At 42.6% G+C, this 26,430-nt stretch overlaps 1 protein-coding gene across 1 annotated transcript; it reads right to left on the minus strand.

The window, feature by feature from the left end:
• Positions 1-11,133: 11,133 nt before the first annotated feature.
• On the minus strand, positions 11,134-26,405 carry MRM3 (mitochondrial rRNA methyltransferase 3). The gene is made up of 4 exons (XM_056556910.1): positions 26,099-26,405; positions 18,701-18,945; positions 17,043-17,210; positions 11,134-12,198 (listed from the first exon to the last, which is right to left on the minus strand). Exons 1-4 carry the CDS (start codon positions 26,398-26,400, stop codon positions 11,672-11,674), a joined length of 1,242 nt encoding a protein of 413 aa, XP_056412885.1. The 5' UTR covers positions 26,401-26,405; the 3' UTR covers positions 11,134-11,671.
• Positions 26,406-26,430: the final 25 nt, after the last annotated feature.

Genomic DNA, 26,430 nt, shown 5'->3' on the forward strand with positions numbered 1-26,430 from the left:
ATAAGTTATCGGCTATCGGCCCTAACCTGCACCGATTATCGGTATCAGCCCTAAAAAAACGATATCGGTCGATCCCTAGTATATAGTGTATACAGAAGATGAAGAAATTCCTTTCCTCCCTCCAGTCCCGGCTGGCTCTATGTAGCTCCGCCCCCTAGTGATGCAATTTGGGGGCGGAGCTTCAGATGGGAGCCAGGCTAAGGCTATGTATACTTTTAATAACATGGTTAATGAGGGCTGTTGGGGGAGTGTTGTTTAAAATAAAAAAAAACACATTTGAAAAATTATTATTGAATTTTCAGGTTTAGTAGTGGAAGTTGTCTTATTGACGGAATCCATTACTAAGCCAGGGCTAAGCGTTGGCCCCAAGAACAGCTTGCGCTAAACCCCAATTATTACCCCGGTACCCACCGCTACAGGGGTGCTGGGAAGAGCCGGTACCTGGGCCTAGGCGGTAACAGGTTGGCGTTATTTAGGCTGGGGAGGGCATGTAACAATGGTCCTCACCCACCCTGGTAATGTCAGGCTGTCAGAAGGGTCTGTTCACATTATACAAAACGAACAATGTGAACAGAGCCTTAGCCTGGCCCGTCTATAGATCAGCCCCTAATGATGTGATCACTAGGGGGGGGGGGATGCGGAGCTACACAGACCTGACAGGGAGCAAGGAAGGTAAGTGGACCTCGTGTTCTGTATACACTATATACAGCGATGTATAGATATATGTATATACTGTATACCGCCCAAAAGGGCTATAGGAGCAGGGAGTCCTGTCAGTCTGGTGACAGGATTCCCGGGTCCTGTATAGTATACATGGGTACACTATACCGCAGGGAGAGGGGAGTAGTGATGCTGTACATCACTCCTCATCTCCTTACACTCTGTGGACCGGGTGCTCAGCATCCGACCCCCAGAGTGGTACCCAGAAGACAGTGAGAAAACTGTTACAGGGGACAAAACTGTCTCTTTCCACACACCAGGAAAAACGCCAGAAAAACTGCCAAAACGCAAGGAAAATCCGTGGCAGTTTTCCTAGCAGTTTTTGCTGGTGGGAAAAAACTCAGTGGAATCCTAGCCTTATACAGAGATTTGTAGTAACTTTTAAGGCAGTGGTAATGGATCCATCATTCATTCAGAATTTGTCAAAGTGCTCTTAATTTGTCCCAGATCTACACAGGATCATATTTTTTTTTTTTTTTTTTAATTGCTGTGGACAGCATGTGTAGAAAAAAAAACAAAAAACGAACACATTGGTGCAAACGGGTTAAAAAGTTGCAGAGGAGGCATTATACAAACTTGTGTACTGAAGTAAAAAGTGTGCACTAGCCCCATCTTTATTATATGCACTGTACCATTAAACGTGGTACTCCACTGGCCAGTGTTCATGCTGCGTTCAGAACATTTAGTTCCAAACGCTGTGTGTCCACGCTTACTTGTGATGTCAGGCCATGCCCCCTCAATGCAAGTCTATGGGAGGGGGCATGGTGGCCGTCACGCCCTCTCCCATAGACTTGCATTGAGGGGAAGTGGCTAACCCCAGCAGCATGCACACAGCCTTCAGAACTAAATGTTCTGAATTCACCCGTAACACTGGCCAGTGGAGTACCCCTTTTAATACATTTGGTGCACATACCCATTTTCCACTACACAAATTATAGGTGTAAAAAACGTTCACCTACACAAGCCAAAAATAACAAGTATTAAAAATACAAATAGGTTTATTCCATTTTAAAACAAACTAGGATTAGTTTCACACTACAGTCATAATTCTGCCATTTACTGCCCCGTTATTCATCAATAACTGCTCATGAATAAACTGATAAAATACCTGATCATAACAAAATATGACATTGGCCATCTAACAGACAGACATTCTGTTAAAAAAAAAAGGACATTAGCCATCCGTTATGTTATCGTCTGCTAATTTTAACCCCTCCCCTTTTCCAATGTGACTTCCTGGTTGTAAGGCTATACTGAGCATGGTCAGGAGCAATAATAGATCATAATGGAATATACAAATAACGGACACTAACTGATGCCATTAGTTGTCATCCATAGACGTCAATGTAAAATTTTTAACGTCTGTTGTGTGTCCTTTATTTTTGACGGGAGAAAAATTAGTGCATGCACCCACCATCTTTTGTCCCATCAAAATAATGGACTACAATCATAACTGACTCTAAGTGGTGATAACAGATGCTGAAAATTAGGAATGTCCTGATACCGATACTAGTATCGGTATCGGGGCCGATACTCGGCATTTGCATGGTATCGGGGACTCGTTTAATGTCCCTAATACCATGTCAGATACCTGCTGCTGTGCGTCCCCGCTCCGCTGTCCCATTCTCCCGATCGCATCATGGCGTCCTATGGAGGAGCATGTGACACACACACGTCAATCCTAATCCCCTGCGCCCAGCGTAACGCTACGAAGGAAGCAGTGTGATGTGTATGTCACATGCTCCTCCATATGACGCCATGATGCGATCGGGACAGCGGAGCGGCAACACCCGAGGACAGCCGCAGGTGAGCACTGTCTACAAGAGGTGGAGGGGGGCTGCTGTCTATAAGGGGAACCTGCTGTCTACAAGGGGGACAAGAGAGAGTGCTGTATACAAAGTGGGGGGGGCCTGTCTACAAGGGGGGGGAGCCTGCTGTCTGTAAGGGGGACAAGAGGGAGCACTGTCTACAGGGGGGGGGGCTGTTGTCTACAAGGGGTACAAGAGGGGGGCGCTGTCTACAAGGTGGGGGAAGCGGTCTACAGGGGGGGGGGCTGCTACTAATGTCTGCAACTATCTATACTACCTACAAGGGGATACTACCTAATATTAAAGGCAATCTTACAGCAGTCACCTGCACTAACTTGAATTTATAAGTAGATAGTGCAGGTCACCCGGTTTCTACCGCTGCTCACCATGTGAACGTCAGCACAATCGCTCCAGAGACATCGGTCTCGCCGCCAATGCAAATTCCCTATTCTTCCCAATGGAGAAGAGAGAAATCTTGGCTCATACTACAGCAGCCGCCTCCATTGTACACAACAAGGACCCACGTATCATACGGTAAGCAGCGCCAGAAAGCGGGGTCACCCGTGTGTCAGATTCCCTTTAAAATAAAAGTACTCGTACTTGGTATCAGCCAGTACTAGAATTAAAGTATTGGTACTCGTCTTGAAAAAAAATGGTATTGGGACATCCATACTGAAAATATCCCATTGACAACAGTTATAAGGAGTCATGAACTGAAGAGCATGGCGGGGATCATTTACAGGAAGACAACGGCAGTGTGAAAGAGGCCTAAGATGACTACAAAGTATTGGAACCTCACATCACAAGGCGGAAACAAATTGATATTAAATATATACAATACAATAATAAAATTATATAATATAAACTTCCACAATGTTCACTGCTCAGTTAAAAAGTGCATTAAAAGTCACTGTAAGAATATAGAGGGAGATTTATGAAAACCTGTGAAAAGGAAAAGTTGCCTAGTTGCCCTTAGCAACCAATCAGATCGCTTCTTTCATTTTCCACAGGCCCTTTTGAAAATGAAAGAAGAAATCTGATTGGTTGCTAGGGGCAACTAGGCAACTTTTACTCTGCACAGGTTTTCATAAATCTCCCCCATAATGAATGTTTTCCTTGATTTTCAGCTTCTGTACAGGAAAATTATATTCTTTACCACTTAACTTGTATGCCCAATAAAAAAGATTCTTTTGATGGTGTAGTTAGGGTGTTCAAGCACCAAATTTATTATATGGTGCAGGGTATGTGATAAATATGGGGCTAGTAAACATTTTTGTGAAAATTCCCCTTAGAACACCACTTTGTAGGACCCCCTTCTCTGATTTTTTTTTTGGGAAAAACCGCATGTCATAAATTGGGAATTTTCCTATCCATTGTGACGGAAAATTTGGATTTTAATAAAGACAAAACGCGAGTATTATGCTTATATGACTTCTTTACTGACACAGCAGCAAACATATATTGTATATAATAAAAGAAAAACGTTTTACATATGTAATGCATATAACCATGAAACCTAGGACGTAACCTAGTATGCTATATGGATCATCCAATCAGTCCACAGCCCAGGTAATAAAGGTAATCCACACACAGGTATCTTCCTCTTCTTTGCTGTGAACTGGATAATCTGTAGAAGAAGTAACTTAGACCCGAAAGATAGAACTGAAGACGATGAACATGAAAACTTCTGAAAACAACGAGGGAACGAAGTTCGGAGGCTTTGAAGACGTAGTCTCATCAAATCCACCATACGAAGAGGTTGAAGATGAAGAATACTGATGGGTTATTGTTGCACTATCGGAAATAAAGAACAAAATAGTTATAGGGATGGGTGTATTACACAAAGGGAGGGATAATACTCGCGTTTTGTCTTTATTAAAATCCAAATTTTCCGTCACAATGGATAGGAAAATTCCCAATTTTAAGGCAAGACAAAACGCTCCTATTATGCTAGTTTAAAGCTAGATATAAAATACAATCATGTGTCTAAAAACATATAAATATGCATAATAATAACATTATAATAATACCATAGAAACATGAGATTCGGGTCTGAAATAAAAAGTTTTAAAAGTAGACTCGGAGGACCAATTGGCAGCTTTTAGTAAATCTGAAAGGGATGCTCCTGATTGAAAAATTTTTGTAGAAACTGCTCCTCTAGTAGAATGAGCACCAAATTTGGTGATGTCAATACCCGCCATTTGCATGGTCTGTCTAACCCATCTAGCAAGTGTGGTTGAGGTAACTGGAGCGTGGGGTTTACAAAAAGAGATAAGTAATTGAGATGAAGAAGAAAGTCTAAGAGATTCCGTTTTAGATTCGTAAGAGTGCAGACAACGGACAACGCATAGTTTATCTTGATATGGAAAAGAGGGGTAGAACACAGATTGAAGGTTGGTTTTTGTACGACGAAAAATAGAGAAAAGAACCCCTTGAGGAGTAAATTGTCTACGTGTTATGTCTAAAGCACGAACGTCGGAAATGCGTTTGATTGAGATAAGGCAAAGGAGAACTGTTAATTTGAAAGATAGGAGTTTAAGAGAAAGAGAATCATTATCCTCCCAGGTGGTGAACATTTGTAGGATAAGATTGACATCCCAAGTTGTTGAATATTTGGGTAAAGGTGGACGTCTGAATCGAATACCCTTAAGTAATTGGCATACTAAAGGATGTTTGCCAATAGGGATGGAGTCAATAGGCGGGTGATTTGATGAGATAGCAGAACGGTAGAGATTTATCGTTCTGTAAGCTTTACCCTCATCAAATGAAAAAGAAAGAAAATTCAAGATATTGGGAATAGATGCATGTAAGGGATCCACATCCCGTTGATTGCACCAACGAACCCATAATCCCCAGGCTGATCTGTAAGCCTTTCTGGTACCCGGGGCCCAGGCATCTGATAATATGTCTCTAGTTGATTGAGAAAAATGGAAGTCAGGTCTGTTTGGCCTGATATCAACCAGGCAACCAGAGGTAGTTGGTTGGATAAGATCAAAGGATGAAAGTTCCCTTGAGGGTCTAGGAGAAGATGAGGGAAAGCTGGTAGAAGACGAGGAAAGTCGATGAGGAGACTTAAAACTTGAGGATACCAGGATTGAGTTGGCCATAGAGGTGTAACTAACACCAGGGTGATTTTCTGAATCAAAACTTGAAATAGAACCCGAGGGATAAGGTTGAAAGGTGGAAAGGCGTAGAGGATCTTCCTCGGCCAAGATTGAAGGAAGGCGTCCACTCCCAGCGCTTCTGGGTCCGGACGCCAACTGAAAAATTGAGGAAGTTGGGTATTGAGTCGTGATGCAAAGAGATCCAGATGTAAAGGACCCCATAAAGAATTGATCCTCTGAAAGACTGGGGGATGAAGTCTCCAGTCGCTGTTGTCTGTAAGATAACGAGAATACCAGTCCGCTATGGAATTGGAAATCCCTGGTATATATTCTGCCTTCAGGACAATATTTTTGTCCAAGCAGAAATGCCAAAAATCTTTGACAAAATCTGCAAGCATTTTGGAATTCGTGCCTCCCAGATGATTGATGTATTGGACAGCAGATATGTTGTCCATCCGAAGGAGGATGCAACAATTTGAGGAATTCTTTGCAAAGCTCTTTAAAGCAAAGAAACCTGCCAGGAGTTCCAGGCAATTTATGTGTAGAGTAGATTCCGAGGGAGACCATTTCCCTCCGGTCGAAAGAGGTCCACAATGAGCGCCCCATCCAGAAAGACTCGCATCGGATTCTATGATTAAATCCGGATTTGGATGGAAGATCGCTTTTCCGTTCCAGGATTCTATGTGGACGAGCCACCAGAGAAGTTCCTCTCTGGCTTCGGAAGATAGACGGATGTCGTCTGAATAGCCCAGCCCCTCTCTTAGATGGTGAATTTTCAACCGTTGAAGAGCTCTGTAGTGGAGGGGGGCTGGAAATATAGCTTGAATGGAAGCAGCCAGAAGACCCACTATGCGGGCTATCGTTCTCAGGGAGATCAAGTCCTTGCGAAGAACTTGACGAATCTCCTTCCTGATAGTCTTTAATTTCCTGGATGGAAGACTTAAGGTAGTTGATTGGGTGTTGATCAGAAAACCCAGAAATTCGATTTCTTGTGATGGGATAAGAACTGATTTTTCGAAGTTTATGAGGAAACCCAAATGGGTTAAGAGAGACATAGTCCAATCCGTGTGAAGAGATAGAAGTTCCTTGGATTGAGCCATGAGAAGAATGTCGTCGAGGTATATTATAAGGCGAACCCCGCGACCTCTGAGTAATGCAATCACCGGTTTGAGAAGTTTTGTGAAGCACCAAGGTGCTGATGATAGGCCGAATGGGAGGCAAGTGAACTGCCACCTTTGGTTGTTCCATAGGAACTGAAGGAAAATTTGGGATGAAGGATGGATTGGAACCGTAAGGTAAGCGTCCTTCAGATCTATTTTGGCGAGCCAATCGTCTTTCATTAAAATATCTCTTAGGAGGTGAATTCCCTCCATCTTGAAATGACGATATACAACCAGGTTGTTGAGGGATTTCAGATTGATGACCGGTCTGTGACCGCCATCTTTCTTTTTGACTAAAAAGAGATTGCTGAGATAGCCTGTAGAATGATAGGGGATTGGAGTGATTGCACTTTTTGAGAAGAGATCTTTGATTTCTAGATCTATGAGTTCTTTGTCTGTCATGGAGAATTGGATCGGGTGAGGGAGAGACATTTGAATTGGGGGTGAAACAAATTCTATTTGATAACCCCTGACTGTGTTTAGAATCCAGGAGTCTGATGTAATCATACTCCAATTTGTTAAAAAATGTAGGAGTCTCCCTCCTAATGGGATATGAAGGGAAGAACACTGGGCATGTCTTACCTGAAGATGGTCTGGATCGTGGGTAACCCCGTTGTCCTCGTGCACGCCAAGGTCTGCCCCTGTATGGGAAGAATGGTGTCGGGGTGGGTGTAGTGAAGGAGGGTTGTGGTGGGTTATATGTGGTTCTATATTGGGGTCTATACTGAGTTGAGCGGCTGGAAGAGCGGCCCCTGCCTCTTCCAGCCTTTCCAAAAATCTTCTGAGAGAAGACCTTCTTCATAGAGACCTGTGCCTTACTTAGAGACGAAAACAGGCCCACGTATTTGTTCATTTCTTTTATGAACTCGTCTCCAAAGAGTAATCCTTTAGTAGGATTAGGTGGCTCCGTAGAGGCCAAATTGGTCAACTGCGGGTCTATTTTCATTAGAATAGACCTCTTTCTCTCTGTAGAGAGAGCGGCATTGGCATTGCCGAATAAGCATATGGCTCTTTGAGCCCATCCCTTCAGAGTTTCGGTATCCACCGAAGTATTTGAGTTAGAAGCCAGTTCTGCCAAATTGAGAATTTTGGTTAATGGACCTAGCAGGTCCATAAGTTTGTCCTGGCAAGCCTTGAAGCTGCGGTCGATCCCTTTCTTTGGATTCTTTCCCGTCTTAAATAAAAATTTATTGAGTAAAGGGTCCAACTCAGGGGTGGCCGAAGAGTTATGCGGGAGAGATGGGCGGGGGCACTCTGACTTTAATTTGCTCCTAGAAGCCTTGTCCAGAGATTTAAATACCCACATAGCCAGATATTCAGCTACCTTAGGTTCAGGTAACCATTCCCCTGACCGAGGGTGATAAATCAATGAGGGATCGAAAAAGGGGTCATTAGAATCACCTGTTTTGGTGTCGTCCTGCAGAGCAGGGTCGTCATGGTCTGAGCCACCTTCCTCAGAGATATATAAAATATCGTCCACATCCTCAATGTCTGAGTGATCAGAATCTTCAGATGAGGACTCTCTAAAGGAGTCTGGTTTGGATCTAAAGTCCACTTTTTTCCCTTTAGAGGAGTGAGCCTCTTCTAGGGTGGAAGAAGAATTATCTGACTGGTTAATTCCCCTTATAGGGACGGAGTCATTTGCCTGTGATTTGGAGGGGGCATGAGATTCTAAAGTGTATCTAGTAGGTTTGGAATAAGGATCAACAGACAAATGTCGTCTCTTTGATTTGGACTTTCCAGGTCCTTTAAAGCCCTTAGCCAGTTCAGAGACTGATTCTTTGGGCGACCAGTATTGGTCAGATGGAGTTTGGGGTGGTAAATCTGAGGGGTTTTGAAGGGTGGCACGTGCCAAAACCAGGTTCATGGATTTTGTGATTGTGTCTTGCAAGGTGACAATCGCTGCTTGAACCGATTTGGACACAGATGCGTCCACCATTGCTTGAATACGATCCTGTGAAGGATCAGATACAGTTTTATTTTCCTCAGACATGTTGATAATAAAGAGAATGTAGGTATACAATGAGAGAAATATACTGTGAGAAAGGGTGAAGGAAAAAACAATAATGTTGAATAATATCCACCAGTATATTAAATAATTAAACAAACAATTATCAAGCAGTTGTAAATTGAGAAAATTAATTAATTAATATATACGTATGTCCATATGTATACATACTTATATAAACCTACACACATACATACATATATACACTTTTGTATTTATGGCAAAGTCAATTGGTTATGGAGGGGCAATACGCTGAGGGAAAAAGTTTTTCCCTCCAGCTTGTAATATATATTACAGTCACTAGATGGCAGTCTAACACAGTAGGTGAGAAACTAGAAAGAAATTTTTAAAATGGAAAGTGAAAAGGATACAAAGTATAATGGCGAACAGTTGTGAGGTAACAATGTAACGTTAAGTCACTGTGCGCTGCTACTCGCTCCGTCGCTCTGAGGAGAATGACGGAAATCTCGTTCACCCTGACAGGAGATCACCTCACTGCCGGGTATCGCGAGATTTCGCGAGAGACGCGCTCGAGCGGCACCTAAGATGGCGGCGGCTATGCGAAGAATAGGAAAGGCGCAAACCGAGGGAACGAACAGGGGACAAAGCCGGGATGAAGGTGACCAGGTGTAGAGAACGGGGGTTAGTGGAAAAAACCCCCAGCGGTAAGTATATGTATCAATTTAGAAGAAGGCTAATGCTGAAACATTATACTGTTGAGTATAATATGAAAGCAAGGAAGAAAATGGCGAAATTACAGTATATGAAAACAATTGTCTTGAAAAAGACAATTATATGTATGAACTGAAAGAAGATTATAGCAAAATAAAATGAATGAAATAAATAAATTAAACAAATTAAATTAAATAATAATTAAGTAATAAAAATAAATTAAATTAAGAAGTAATGAAAATAATAATTTTTTAATAATGAAATATTAGAGCAAATTTGAAAAAGTGAAGCACAAAATATTTTTTCAAATAACAGAGAGTACTTATCTGAACTGCTGAGCAGCAAAGAAGAGGAAGATACCTGTGTGTGGATTACCTTTATTACCTGGGCTGTGGACTGATTGGATGATCCATATAGCATACTAGGTTACGTCCTAGGTTTCATGGTTATATGCATTACATATGTAAAACGTTTTTCTTTTATTATATACAATATATGTTTGCTGCTGTGTCAGTAAAGAAGTCATATAAGCATAATAGGAGCGTTTTGTCTTGCCTTAAAATCTCTGACCGCTGCAAAGTGAAAATGTAAAAGTGTGTAACTTAACATGTGAATAGACCACAAACATGGAAATTAACTAACAGTAATCTACGTACCATGGCTCAAAAGCAGTTTAGGCCTACTAAATTAGAGTATTGGAAAGTAAAATTTTAAAGTCGGTCATAACATTTTGCTGCCCTATTCAAGTACCACATATTATACTTTGATATTACACCAAACAGCAGATAGTAAATGCAGCAAATTCCTGTTTTCAGTGCCCCCTCCCCCAATGACTGACAAACACTGTATAGTGTCTGTATATACAGCACTACCATCCCTAACATTCACTGTACTTCATCCCTATAGTATGCTCTCCCGAAAAGAACCATGTATTCTGATATTCTAATGATAGATTCCTTTTTGTTAAAGTTTATGTACTATTTATCTGACAACCAATTTTAGTTTTTTTCTTTGTACATTTATTATCACTCTTCCTTTTACCATAAAATGTAAATGAGAGCCGAAAAAATATTTGTGGTGGGATGTTTTTGGTTTTTTTTGCAGGTCAAACAAAAATACAGAGATACACAACTGAGTTTACTTTCGTTTTCCTATTTTTCAAGAATTTTACATTTTGGTTAAATAAAAATTGCTTGGCATCACTAGATTCTGCCCTTTTTTCTGTATACAGAGCTGTGTAAGGTCTTTTTTTTCCCAACAATTCTGAACTTTAGTAATATATTTTATTTATGAAGTTTGGAGAATGGACAGACAGTATTAGAAGTAGAATCCGTATGCCACAGCGGCCTTCGGAAGGACCTTGACTGCCATGACAACAGATTAGCGCCACAAGTTTGGAGTGTAGATGATCAAATGCCAAATGAGACCAGTGCACAGTTACTAACCACCTAGGTTGTGAAATGGACAGAATCAGAGCTAGCTAATAGCAGGTTCTAGGAATGGAGCAGGCTCAGCTCTCCAGACAGCTCTATACATCCTTAAATGGGCATTGTCAGATATAAGAACTTTTTATATGTTAAAAAGCATGCAAAAGCAATATGTTTTGCAATTGTTTTGATCAGAAAATTTTCAGTATTTCATACTAAAAAAGCCAGTAAAAAAAAAAAAAAAAAAAAAAAGGGCCACTAGGGGTCCCCCTGCCTCCTGGGACACATACCAGTCCTACAGTGTCCAGTGGTCATGGACACCATGAGTGATTGACAGGGCTGCAGGCAGGTCCAGAGCTACTGTGCTTGCTCCCAGCCCTCTGTGAGTCAGGGAGGGGGAGGAGTCATCACAGTGAGGAGAAGAGAGGGACACGCCCCATGCCTCTGCCTGGACAGAAACCTCACTGAGCAATCATGGCAAGTAAATAAAAGGTAATTCTGAGAGAAATATAGGTCGTAGAAACATAAAAATGTCATGCTCAGTACCTCATCCTGATCATGTACAGTTTTTTTTTTTTTTTTTTTGTTTTTTTTTTTGAGAGGGGGCGGGATCTGACACAATATAGGCACAATGTGGGATCTGGGGGATTTCGTATATTTCTAGAAAAAGTGTTTAATGAACGTGTATGAAAAAATTAAACCAAGCAGTGCTTTTCCTTTATTTGTTGTCTTCCAAAAACTTTTGTGTGTGTGCAATAGGAATTTTCTTCAGTTATGAGTTTGGTTTCAGTTGTCTTCTACCTTCAAACAAAAGGATGCTAGCAGCCATACCGGAATTTAGGCTGTCAATGCCTGGCACAACTGGAATGTACAATCTCCTGCCACTGGATTTTTCAGCTAATAGTAAAGACTCTAAACTCAGTCCATGTGTCTCTCCCCCAATGACGAGTGCACTGGGACCTCTGGCCCATGGTTCATAATATTTCTGTATAGGTATATAAGGAATGTCTGGTTCTTTGATATCATTTTCTTCATCACTAGATGAGTAATAGTCCTCTTCCTGTATTTTATGTAGCCTCCTGGGATCAGAAGAAATCCAACCATAGTCAATCGCTTTATTAGAAGGACATGCAGTCTCACTGGAGATGTTCTGCCAAAAGTTATCTGCCAGAAAAACCTTGGTGTCTTCCAAGAGATAGTTGGAGACAGTTTCCCAGTTTAAACTGGTGATTATTGGCAAGCGGAAATGGGCTCCCATGCCAGCTCTGATTACTTTAGGTTCCCATGCATCAACACAACCTAGAAAAAAAGAAATGAGTCTGAAAATTATTCTAGTTAATTAGGAGCATAGAGCAAATATTATATATCTGTTGGATTACTTAGTCAGAAAACATGAGGCCTATTTTATAGGCCAAAAGGGGTGACATTGGTGGTGCTTCCTCCTTCCCTCCTCTGGTGCTTCAGCCGGTAAAGTAATCGGAGGAGAGAAAGGTGCCCAATGGAGGAAGTCAGACACTGCACACAAATCCTGAGTTAACCTTATAGATTCTGTAGACAGTGTGACCGCACTAACTATTGGGGTTAGAGAGGGAGCTCCTTCACTTCCTCATAGGTACCCCGCAAAGCGATCGTGAGGCAACAGTGGCAGCCATGGAGGTCTGACAATGGCCTCCGTTGTCATGGCTACAGAGGCCTGTCAGTTTAACTCTGATAGGCATAATACAGTGCAGATGTGTACTACACTGTAATATGTGATCAATTATAAAAATATAAATAAAAATGTGAAAACTAAATAAAAATATAAAATAAATATTTATCACACGTGCAAAAATAGCCCCCCCCCTGCCCCCCCCCCCAAAAAAAAAAGTCATCCCACAAAGAAAAAGTCCTCACCAATAGCAAATAACATCAACTAATCCCACAAAAACCAAGCCATCATAAAAGTTTCATCATAAAATGTATTATTTTTTTTTTTTTAAATACAGCTCTCAGAATATGGCAACTGGTTTTTATGGTATAAGTGTAATAAACCTTCTAAAAAATTTTTTTATAAAAGTTTGGTATCATACCAACATGCAGAGTAAAGTTAAAATGTCAATTATACCGAATTAAAAACGACGATAAGAAATAAAAAAATACAGAATAGATTTTTTTCTATTCGCACCACCTCATATAAAGAAGAATAAAAAAACAGTGTCACATGTACCCCAGAATGGTACCAATGAATACTTTAATTGGTCTCCAAAGCCTCTGCAACTTAATCCGATGCAGACAAAGTATTTTAAGGGTGCGTTCCCACCTGGTGTATACGCAGAGTATTTCACGCTGCACAAAATTAGCGGCAGCAGTGGGAAATACGCTGCGTAATCCTCGCTCACTATACACACAGGGCTTTCTGGTGGCAGCCCTATGCGTGCAGTGAGTTTTGGAGGCGGAGCCACGCGTAACAGTCCCACCGGCACACGGCTTGCCTACAAAATTCACTACATGCATAGGGCTGCTGCCGGAAAGCCCTGTGTGTATAGTGAGCAAGGAATACGCAGCGTATACGCCAGGTGGGAACACACCCTAAAGGGTTATTCCAGGATTTTTTTTTATTTGACTATGTTACAGGGGCTGTAAAGTTAGTGTAGTTCCTAACATAGCGTCTGTACCTGTGTGTGACGGTTTTCTCACAATTCTCATGTGATTTTCACCCCACTATTTATTTTTACCAGCATACAAAATGACTGTTGTCTCAGATTTTTCCCAGTTTGCAATGCGGCCAAGACCTGACTCACTAGTCAGCTGATGACAGGGAGCCTGTCTGCTTCAATGGGGGGAGGGATCAATCTGCAACTAATCCAACAGCTGGAGGCGCCCTGATTGAAAACCACAGGCTTTTTTGAATGGATTCAGCTCATTTATGTTTCAATGGGAGGGTGGCTGATGTGTGGGAGGGAGGAAAATGGAATTATGGGATTTGTAGTAAAGAAAAAAAGAAAACTGAAACAGGAAATACCAGTTCACAAAAAGCTAGCCACAGTATTATGGTAATCTCACAACATAGCCATTTAGCCCCAAGACAAGTGCAGATCCTTCCTAAGCATGTCGATTACTGCCTGCCAGGTACGTACTAAAATCACCTTATGGTGGATAACCCCTTTAACTAAAAGGAGGCCTCAAAATCCACATAGTGCTTTCTTCATGCCTAAGGCCTGTGTGTGTCATTGAGAGCTCTAACGCCACATATGTAATATTCCTAAATGCATCAGAAAAAGGGGAATTAATATGAGCTGCATTTCTCTAACACCTGCTGTGTTACAGAAAAACATTTTTATGAAAATATCTGCAAAACATTATATATATATATATATATTTGAAATTCTGCCTTCACTTTGCTTTCATTTCTGTGAAATGCCTAAAGGGTTAATACACTTTCTAAATGTCATTCTGAATACTTTGAGGGGTAACATTTTTATAATGGGGTGACTTATGGGGATATCTCACATTCACTTTAGAACTCAACTGTTCCCTAAAAAAAAAAAAATAAGATTTTGAAATTTTCTTGAAAACCTGGAAAATTGTTACTAAACTTAGCACCTTCTAAACATCTTAAAGTGTACCTGCCGTCAACAAAAACTTTACATAATGTAGATTATACCATAATATTTATATTTGTAATATACATTGGTTAGAAAATGTATATTTTTGTCCCTGCAGCTATTGCCTGTGTGTCTCTATGAGGAGTCCAAATACAAGAAGTGAGGGTGGACAAGCAGGGCTCTGTGCAGTAAGAAACAGCAGGACAGTGTGCACTGAGGCTCTATAACATTCTCCTGGCTCATATATTAGGATGATTGACAAGCCAGGAGTCTGCACAGATCCCTGCTTGTCCTACTGTAACATCTGTGCTCCGGCCAGACACGCTGGCCGTGAGCGTTCTCCTGTCATGTCCCCGCTACCGCAGGGCTGTGATTCGCATCGCGGGACGCGCCCGCATGTGTATCCCGGCCCATCACTCACCTCCCTGGTCTTCCTGTTCTCGCAGCCCCAGCGTGCGTGCCCCGGAGCGCTTACATTTAACCCCTTAAGGACCGGGGTTTTTTCCGTTTTTGCATTTTCGTTTTTTGCTCCTTGCCTTTAAAAAATCATAACTCTTTCAATTTTGAATCCATATGATGGCTTATTTTTTGTGCCACCAATTCTACTTTGTAATGACGTCAGTCATTTTGCCCAAAAATCTACGGTGAAACGGAAAAAAAAATCATTGTGTGACAAAATTGAAAAAAACCCGCCGTTTTGTAACGTTTGGGGGCTTCTGTTTCTACATAGTACATTTTTGGGTAAAAATGACACCTTATCTTTATTCTGTAGGTCCATACCATTAAAATGATACCCTACTTATATAGGTTTGATTTTGTCGCACTTCTGGAAAAAATCATAACTACATGCAGGAAAATTAATACGTTTAAAATTGTCATCTTCTGACCCCTATAACTTTTTTATTTTTTCGTGTACGGGGCGGTATGAGGACTCATTTTTTGCGCCGTGATCTGAAGTTTTTAACGGTACCATTTTTGCATTGATAGGACTTATTGATCTAAAAGTGACCAAAAATGCACTATTTTGGACTTTGGAATTTTTTTGCGCGCACGCCATTGACCGAGCGGTTTAATTAATGATATATTTTTATAATTCGGACATTTCCGCACGCGGTGATACCATATATTTTTATTTATTGGAAAAGGGGGGTGATTCAAACTTTTAATAGGGGAGGGGTTAAATGATCTTCATTCACTTTTTTTTGCAGTGTTATAGCTCCCATAGGGACCTATAACACTGCACACACTGATCTTCATCATTGATCACTGGTTTCTCATAGGAAACCAGTGATCGACGATTCTGCCGCATGACTGCTCATGCCTGGATCTCAGGCACTGAGCAGTCATTCGGCGATCGGACAGCGAGGAGGCAGGTAAGGGCCCTCCCGCTGTCCTGTCAGCTGTTCGTGATGCCGCGATTTCGCTGCGGCTATCCCGAACAGCCCACTGAGTTAACCGGCATGGTTTCACTTTCGCTTTTAGCCGCTGCGCGCTATTAGCGGCGGGTCCTGGCTACACTATGACGCCGGGGTCACCGTGTAACCCCGCGTTATATCACGGGAGCAGGACCAAGGACGTACAGGTACGTCCTTGGACCTTAAGAGGTTAAAGGGCCAGTACTCATTTATTAAATAAGTGTTTACACCTGCACCTTGTCTTTAAGTATCAGCTCCTCCCTTTGTTCCCTGCCGGATCTTTGTTTCCTTTGTGCCCTAGAGAAAGCTACTGTGTTTCTGTGTTCCTGATATCTGTGTACCTAATCCTTGTTCTGTTTTTCACCCAAAAACACACAATTTTTAACCAATGTATATTACAAATATACACATAATGGTATTATCTACATCTACAATGTGAGCCCTGAGCTTAGTGCTGACGGCTATATAAAGGAAGCTTCCTTCTGCAGTTCACTGGTCACTGTCAGATTCCAGGAGAGCAATGACCTGGAGAACTGTAGGGAAAACATGACCTAAAACTTGAGCTGTGATTGGTTGTTAGGGGCAAAGCAGACATTGTTATAAAAATGACAGTAAGGGCTTATTCACTCTGAGAAAATTCTACAATGAAAAACTCCTCTGTGGGTCTGGAATTTTCTGCTCCAATTATTTAGAATGGGCGGTCATGTCTGCAGCAATTTGCGCTGTCCCAGAGACAAACAGGACCTCTATGGCGGATTCCTCCAGAAGATTGAACATGATTCCGGTGGAATTCAATTCCATGTTAGAAGTTCTGTGTGAACTGAGCAGTTCGGAGAGTTCTCAATTAAAAAAACTGGAGGCTGCTGCAAGATGAACGCTACGCACAATATCTGTAGTGTGAACAGAGTCCTCAAGACCCCCCACAGGTCATGTTTTCAGGATTTCCTTAGTCTTTCAAAGGTGATAGAATTCGGGTCAGTGAATCAAGAATCACCACAACTATATCACCTTTCAAAGACTAAGGAAATCCAGAAAACATGACCTGTTGGGGGTGCTTCAGGACCGCTGCTTTAAAATCTGAGGCTCCATAGCGCATATTATTGAGCAGTGATAAGACAAGCTTAGGTGTATGCAAGTTACAAACCTTTTGTGAGTAAGACTTTATTGCAGCCAGCTCCAGCTGCACATCTTAGAATGGTGCCCAGGTTACCAGGATCACGAATGTTGTCACATATAAGAGACAGTGGTAAACTGTTCTGGACCTGGACCTCTGGAAACTTCATCTTTACATGATCAGGTTTCCCAAAAATTCCTATGGAATATTTAAAAGTGTTATAATAGCAATATTGTTACTCTTTTATGGTGCAGATTATAATAGATTATATTAAAAGGGAAAAGAACAGCGGGATCACCTGCAATAAAACCCAATACACAGGGTTTTAGTGTGAGTGAACCTAATTACAATATAGTATCACTTACCTGGATCCGTAGTCCGATTCCGGAGATACAGGGAGTACTAGCAGGAATTGCTAACGTGGAAATGGCCGGCTTTGCACAATGGAGATGGGACCCAGCATAGCCAACTTCCCTGCTTCCATCAGCTCCGCAACAATATGCCTGCCCACCTTGCGCTCAATTGGGTGATGGGGGGCCTTATGAATATTCAAAAGGTGGACGGGCATCTCGGTGCAGAAGCGAAAGAGGCAGGGAAATTGGGTATGCCGGGTCCCACCTCTATTGCGCAAAGCTGGCCATTGCTAGATTATTAATGCTGGCTAGTACAGCATGTCTCTCCGGAACCATATCACGGATACGGGTAAATTATAGCTCATTGTAATCTGGTTCACCAGCCCTATAACTCACTGTATTTGGTTTAGTGTGGGTGAACCTGCTGTCATTTTCCCTTTAATGATATAGAGGGGATTTTTCAAGTTATTTAGAACTTTTTTTTTTTTTTTTTTTTTAACTCATTCACTTTCCAGGCGACTTTTGCTTTTGACCATAATTGAAAGTGAACCACCATTTGCAGTGCTTTAGACTAGTTTTATGCAGACGGGCACCAATACATTATGTGTGACTTTTCTCAAAAAGTCGCAAAGGCCGTCTTTTAGACACAAACCCACACTCATTTACTTCAGCCCTGTAAAGCAGTCTAAACGAGTACAATGGGCGCAGGAGCCGGCACGTTTTTTATTTCTGATCTTTAAAGGGGGTATTCCAGCATTTTAACACTCATCCATCTAGTCCCAGGAAAGGGGACAAGTATCTGATTGCGTAGGGTCCCAGAGCTTGGACCCCCCACAATCTCTTGAATGGTGCCCGGCTTTCCTCTTGCATGAACTGGGGTCAACGTGCCCCCTCATGCATTTTCAATGGTAGCACCGAAGACAGCCTAGTGCTGCATTTGGTTGTCTCTGACACACCCATAGAGAGGGTTAAACCAGCGCCATGCAAGAGGAGAGCCGGGCACCGTTTAGGAGATCACAGGAGTCCCAGCAGTGTGACCCCTGCGATAAGACACTTATCCCCTATCCTGTGGTGAGGGGATAATGGTTACAAAACTGGAATACCCCTTTAAGCAGAATACAACACTAAAGAAAATCACACAAAGACATTTGTTGAATTATTTTTGCATGTATCCATGCTCATAATAACTTTCTATGAGATAACCCATCTCAGACTGTGCAACACACATATGCAAACAAAAGTAAAACTAATACAATTATAATAGCAAATAAACAGAATGTTCTAGTAATCCTCCAAGGCTTATAGGTTTCACCCTGAATAAACTGGCTTACCTACCCATAAGTCCTTGTGGTGTGACTACATCAGACCACATCTTGATATCTTCAAACTTCACTTTGATGAGGTTTGCCTTCTTAAGTTTCTCAGCTGGCAGAATCTTCAGCTGGTCGACTCTGCTAAAGAAGAGCGTTTGCAGGACCGCCCCAGCGTCTAGAGCATCCACGAGCAGCCGCTGTCCTTCCAGCAAAACCTGACCATGGCGCTCACGGAATTTTCTGGACTTTGCAATTGTAACTACTTTGCTGTATTAGGGCATATAAAAAAAAAATATCTGTTAAAATAGACTTAAACGGTTAGGCTGAATTCACACGCCTTTTTTGTTTCACTGTTTCCATTACTGTACATTTAACCCCTTAAGGACAGCCCATTTTTGCCCTTAGGACACAGCCAATTTCCTCTTTGGCATTTTCCTCCTGGCCTTCTAGGAAACAACTTTTGTTTTTCCATCCATAGAGCCATATGAGGGCTTGTTTTTGCGCGACCAATTGTACTTTGTAAGGACACCTTACATTTTACCATAAAATGTATAGCACGACCAAAAAATATATATATATTATTTGTGGGGGTACACTGAAAAGAAAACCACAATTTAACAAATTGGGGGGGGGGGGGGGGGGGTCGATACCAATAAAAATGATATCCTTGGTTACATGGTTTTCTATTACTGTACTGATTTTAAGAAACAAAAAAAATACTTTTTTTAACAAAATAAAAATTGTGTAAAATTCCTGATGTGACCCTTTCTAAAAGGGGTATTTTGCCCCTCCCATAGACATGAATGGAAGGGGCATGACGTCACATCCCCAGTCCTGGAAACAAAGAAGTTTCCAAGACTGTAGACGCAGCCCTGCTCAGAATGCGTGTGCTGCCCTAAAAAAATCAATATCGGTCGATCCCTAGAACTAATCATAGGAAATACTTTCGTCTTTACATAGTTGAATGTGCCGAAAATAAAATCACACAAAAATTATCAATGGAAATCAAATTTATCAACCAATGGAGGTCTGGGTATGGAGTCACACTCAAAATCAAAGTGGAAAACCACACTACAGGCTGTGGTGCAACGTGGCGTTAGTGGATGGTGCGAGACATGATGTTCCAGATGTGCTCAACAGGATTCAGGTCTGGGGTACAGGCGAGCCAGTCCATAGCATCAATGCCTTCCTCTTGAAGGAACTGCTGACACACTCCAGCCACATGAGGTCTAGCATTGTCTTGCATTAGGAGGAACCCTGGGCCAACCGCACCAGTATATGGTCTCACAAGGGGTCTGAGGATCTCATCTCGGTACCTAATGGCAGTCAGACTACCTATGGCAAGCACATGGAGGGCTGTGCGACCACCCCCAAAGAAATGCCACCCCACACCATTACTGACCAACCACCAAACCGGTCATGCTGGAGGATGTTGCAGGCAGCAGAACATTCTCCAAGGCATCTCCAGACTCGGTCACATGTGCTCAGTGTGAACCTGCTTTCATTTGTGAAGAGCACAGGGCACCAGTGGCGAATTTGCCAATCTTGGTGTTCTCTGGCAAATGCCAAACGTCCTGAACGGTGTTGGGCTGTAAGCACAACCCCCACCTGTGGACATCGGGCCCTCATACCACCTTCAAGGAATCTGTTTCTGACGGTTGAGTGGACACATGCACATTTGCTGAAGGTCATTTTGGAGGGCCCTGGCAGTGCTCCTCCTGCTCCTCCTTGCAGAAAGGTGGAGGTAGCAGTCCTGCTGCTGGGTTGTTGCCCTCCAATGGCCTCCTCCATGTCTCCTGATGTACTGGCCTGTCTCCTGGTAGCACCTCCATGCTCTGGACACTACGCTGACAAAAACCGCAAACCATCTTGCCAAAGCTCGCATTGATGTGCCATCCTGGATGAGCTGCACCACCTGAACCACTTGTGTGGGTTGTAGACTCCGTCTCATGCTACCACTAGAGTGAAAGCTCCACCACCATTCAAAAGTGACCAAAACATCAGCCAGAAAGCACAGGAACTGAGAAGTGGTCTGTGGTCACCACCTGCAGAACCACTCCTTTATTGGGGGGGTGTCTTGCTAATTGCCTATCATTTCCACCTGTTGTCTGTTCCATTTGCACAACAGCATGTGAAATTGATTGTCAATCAGTGTTGCTTCCTGAGTGGACAGTGTGATTTCACAGAAGTGTGATTGTGAGTGACATTTGGGGAGATTTATCAAAACCTATGCAGAGGAAGAGTGGTGTAGTTGCCCATAGCAACCAATCAGATTGCTTCTTTCATTTTCCACAGGCCTCTTTAGAGGCCTGTGGAAAATGAAAGAAGCAATCTGATTGGTTGCTATGGGCAACTGCACCACTCTTCCTCTGCACAGGTTTTGATAAATCTCCCCCATTGTGTTGTTTAAGTGTTCCCTTTATTTATTTTTTCGAGCAGTATATATAGCTGCTCAGCTACTCCTGTTCTATAAGATGATCCCTGCAGATTGGACCATGTTATCAATGTGACATATTTTAATCTACAGCAGCCCTTCACTGATCTGCTCCAATGTAACAATTCAGAACACTCATACGGTGTCCATTTTAGGACATCATCAGCCGTTTCTCCGTCAGGCAAAACAGTGTCCCGCCTCCTCCCTCGGACCAATCTCCATCAGGAGTCAGCCGCAACTCCCTCCTTTGTCATCCTAAAGTCTCTCATCCAAAACTCTGTCATCCCTCAGACGAAAAACCTTCCTGCCGTGTAGCAGAGCCGAGTCAGTGTCGGCTCTCTGCTATACAGGTTCTGCTGTACATGCTATTCAATGTCGGCTCTGCTATATAGTGCTGTGCAGCATCGGCTCTGCTATGAGGCAGGAAGTTGCATCTGAGGGAGAATCGTCTGAGGCATGATGGCGTTTTGGATGAGGGAGTTGTGGCTGAAGGATGACAGTGATTGGTGTGAGGAAGGAGGTGCAACGCTGTTTTGTCTGACGGAGGACGGAGTTGCGGCTGACGACTGACAACAATTGGTCCCAGGCGGGACGCTGATTTGCCTGACGGAGGAACGTCTGACGATGTCCTAAAATGGACACCGTACACTCATGTTCTAGTCAGTGACTATGGGGGGGGGGGGGCTGAATCAAAACCTGTGAAGAGGAAGAGTGGTGCAGTTGCTCATAGCAACCAGATTGCTTCCTGGAGAAAATGAACCCCTTAAGGACCCTTGACGTCCGCGTACGTCATGACACCCTGGTACTTAAGGACCCATGACGTACGTGTACGTCATGGACAATTCCGGTCCCCGCCGTGCGGGGATTGGACCGGGATGCCTGTGAAGTCATTCAGCAGGCATTCCGTGCAAAAGCCCAGGGGGGTCATTAGACTCCCCCCATGTCGGCGATCGCAAAAAAACGCAAGCGAATTCACACTTGTGAATCGCTGCAATTCCGGTGATGCGGGTCACTGGTGACCCGCTGACCCGGAGATACAAGGTGATCGGGGGTGTAGGATACACCCCCGATCACCTCCTGTATCTATGGGGAGGTGGCGATTTTGTCACCCCCCCCAGGATCGCTGCTATTGGCAGGATCGTCCAGCCAATAGCAGCCGGCAAGGGAGGGGTTAACCGCTTCCTCCTGCAGCTCCCGCGGCTGGCTGGGTTCAGTCAGCAGTCAGAGCTGCTGGAGGAAGACCGGGACTGAGATCGGAGCCCCCACAGAAGAAAAGAAGCCCCCCATAGATCAGGGAAAGAATACAGCCCAGGGAAAGGAAGGGTAAAAAGTCAAATAAAAAAGTAAAAAAAAAATTCCCCCCCCTTGACCCCCCGCCGCAACTTTCAGTGTGACCCGGGCCCTATTAGGGGTTCAGGGTGCTGCATTTGGCCCCCCATTTTTTTGCCCACAGCGCTCCCCCCCATACAGTTTATAGTTACACCAATCACACACACTACATACTCCCCACCCCCACTGGAGAGGGGGTCCCACTGTTCTGGCTCCATAGGAGAAAGCCAAAGCTCAAGGACCCTGACTGATCTCCGGCACCTCTGAGACCGGTGTGCATGCTGTATACGCCAAGATATGAGGTATGTCCTTACTCCTAAGAAATGTATCTACACATTTACAATGACATTTTCTCCTTTTACCACTTGTGAAAATGAAAAATTTGGGGTAACCCAAGCATTTTAGTGTAAAAAAAAAATCAAATTTTTCATTTTCACATCCCACTTCATGAATATTTATCAAACACCTGTGGGGTGTTAAGGCTCACTGTATCCCTTGTTACGTTCCTTGAGGGGTGTAGTTTCTAAAATAGTATGCCATGTGTTTTTTTTTTTGCTGTCCTGGCACCATAGGGGCTTCCGAAATGCGATATGCCCCCCCCCCCCCATTTCAGCAAAATTTGCAAATGTGATTCCTTCTCTTCTGAGCATTGTAGTCCGCCTGCAGTGCATACTCAGTATTTCCATACTCAGAAAAGATGGGGTTACATGGGGGCATTTCTCTTATTACCCCTTGTAAAAATGTAAAATTTTGGGGAAAAAACTGCATTTTAGTGGAAAATAAGAATAAAAAAACCATTTACACATCCAAAGTCGTCAAACACCTGTGGGGTGTTAAGGCTCACTGTACCCCATGTTACGTTCCTTGAGGGGTGTAGTTTCCAAAATAGTATGCCATGTGGGTTTTTTTTTTTGCTGTCCTTCAGCAAAATTTACTTTGCAAAAGCCAAATGTGACTCCTTCTCTTCTGAGCATTGTAGTGCACCAACAGAGCACTTGACGTGCACATATGAGGTATTTCCATACTCAGAAGAGATGGGGTAACAAATTTTGGGGGGCACTCTTTCCTATTAACCCTTGTAAAAATTAAAAAAATTGGGGGAAAACTAGCATTTTAGTGAGAAAAAAAAAATCCTTTACACATCCAACTTTAACAAAAAGTTGTGAAACACCTGTGGCGTCTTAACCCCTTAAGTACTCAGCCCATTTTGGCCTTAAGGACTCAGACAATTTAATTTTTACGTTTTCATTTTTTCCTCCTCGCCTTCTAAAAATCATAACTCTTTTATATTTTCATCCACAGACTAGTATGAGGGCATTTTTTTTGCGCGACCAGTTGTCCTTTGTAATGACATCACTCATTATATCATAAAATGTATGGCGCAACCAAAAAACACTATTTTTGTGGGGAAATTAAAACGAAAAACGCAATTTTGCAAATTTTGGAAGGTTTCGTTTTCACGCCGTACAATTTATGGTAAAAATTACATGTGTTCTTTATTCTGAGGGTCAATACGATTAAAATGATACCCATTATTACATACTTTTATATTATTGTTGCGCTTAAAAAAAATCACAAACTTTTTAACCAAATTAGTACGTTTATAATCCCTTTATTTTGATGACCTATAACTTTTTTATTTTTCCGTATAAGCGGCGGTATGGGGGCTCATTTTTTCGCCATGATCTGTACTTTTTTTTGATACCACATTTGCTTATAAAAAACTTTTAATACATTTTTTATAATTTTTTTTTAAATAAAATGTATTAAAAAAGTAGGAATTTTGGACTTTTTTTTTTTTTTTTCGTTCACGCCGTTCACCTTACGGGATAATTAACATTTTATTTTAATAGTTCGGACATTTACGCACGCGGCGATACCAAATATGTCTATAAAAAAAAAATTACGCTTTTTGGGGGTAAAATAGGAAAAACCGGACGTTTTACTTTTTTATTGGGGGAGGGGATTTTTCACTTTTTTTTTTTACTTTTACTTTTTTTTTTTTTACACTTGAATAGTCCCCATAGGGGACTATTCATAGCAATACCATGATTGCTAATACTGATCTGTTCTATGTATAGGACATAGAACAGATCAGTGTTTTCGGTGATCTTCTGCTCTGGTCTGCTCGATCACAGACCAGAGCAGGAGACGCCGGGAGCCGGACGGAGGAAGGAGAGGGGACCTCCGTGCGGCGTTATGAATGATCGGATCCCCGCAGCAGCGCTGCGGGCGATCCGTTCATTCAAATCGCGCACTGCCGCAGATGCCGGGATCTGTATTGATCCCAGCACCTGAGGGGTTAATGGCAGACGCCCGCGAGATCGCGGGCGTCGGCCATTGCCGGCGGGTCCCTGGCTGCGATCAGCAGCCGGGATCAGCCGCGCATGACACGGGCATCGCTCCGATGCCCGCGGTTATGCTTAGGACGTAAATGTACGTCCTGGTGCGTTAAGTACCACCGCACCAGGACGTACATTTACGTCCTGCGTCCTTAAGGGGTTAAGGCTCACTGTACCCCTTGTTACGTGCCTTGAGGGGTGTAGTTTCCAAAATAGTATGCCATGTGGTGTTTTTTTTTGCTGTTCTGGCACCATAGGGGCTTCCTAAATGTGATATGCGCCCCAAAAACAATTTCAGAAAAACTCACTCTCCAAAATCCCATTGTTGCTCCCTCCCTTCTAAGCCCTCTACTGCGCCCGCCGAATACTTGACATACCCATATGAGGCATTTTCTTACTCAAGAGAAATTGGGTTACACATTTTGGGAAGATTTCTCTCCTTTTACCCCTTGTAAAAATTCAAAAACTGGGTCTACAAGAACATGCGAGTGTAAAAAAATGAAGATTTTGAATTTTCTCCTTCACTTTGCTGCTATTCCTGGGAAACACCTAAAGAGTTAACACACTTTCTGAATGTCATTTTGAATACTTTGAGGGGTGCAGTTTTTTATAATGGGGTAATTTATGGGGTATTTCTAATATGAAGGCCCTTCAAATCCACTTCAAAACTGAACTGGTCCCTGAAAAATTTCGATTTTGAAAATTTTGTGAAAAATTGGAAAATTGCTGCTGAACTTTGAAGCCCTCTGATGTCTTCCAAAAGTAAAAACATGTCAACTTTATGATGCAAACATAAAGTAGACATATTGTATATGTGAATCAATATATAATTTATTTGGAATATTCATTTTCCTTATAAGCAGAGAGCTTCAAAGTAAAAAAAAAAATTGCTAAATTTTCAATTTTTTCATCAAATTTTGGAATTTTTCACCAAGAAATGATGCAAGTATCAATGAAAATTTTACCACTAACATAAAGTAGAATATGTCCCAAAAAAAACAATCTCGGAATCAGAATGAAAGGTAAAAGCATCCCAGAGTTATTAATGCTTAAAGTGACAGTGGTCAGATGTGCAAAAAATGGCCGGGTCCTACAGTGAAAATTGGCTGGGTCCTTAAGGGGTTAAAGAAGCGATCTGTTTGGTTGCTATGGGTAACTGCACCACGCTTCCTCTACACAGGTTTTGATAAATCTCCCCTATATACCCATGAACACTGCTGGCAGGAGTTCTTCATATCAACCAATCAGATCGCCGTTTCCCATCCTGCATTAGAAGAATAGGAGGCGCCATGTTATTGAAGCTGGTCCTGTATACCTGAGCCTCTTGTCCCCAGCTGTGGCTCTCTCATACTTCAGCTCCTCCTCATAGTACCCATCCTGTATAGGAGCAGGGCTCTTGTCCGTACTGACAGGCTTGTTATGGAGGGGTACTTGTCCTCTCAGCTCCCCCGCCTCTTTCGGCCGCTTTTCCCGCTCACCCCGTTGGTTATCCGGGGGAATGACCCGCACCGGTCTCCTCCGCAGGGCTCGCACATCCCGCTTCACCTGCACATTGATCGGCAGCCTTACAATTGTCAGCCTGGAGGACACAAGCATGCTCCTCATGAGCGCCGCCATCTTGGACTGTCGCACTTAGTGACGTCAGTG

Source organism: Hyla sarda, chromosome 2 (genome assembly GCF_029499605.1).
Source record: "Hyla sarda isolate aHylSar1 chromosome 2, aHylSar1.hap1, whole genome shotgun sequence".
NCBI lineage: Eukaryota > Metazoa > Chordata > Amphibia > Anura > Hylidae > Hyla > Hyla sarda.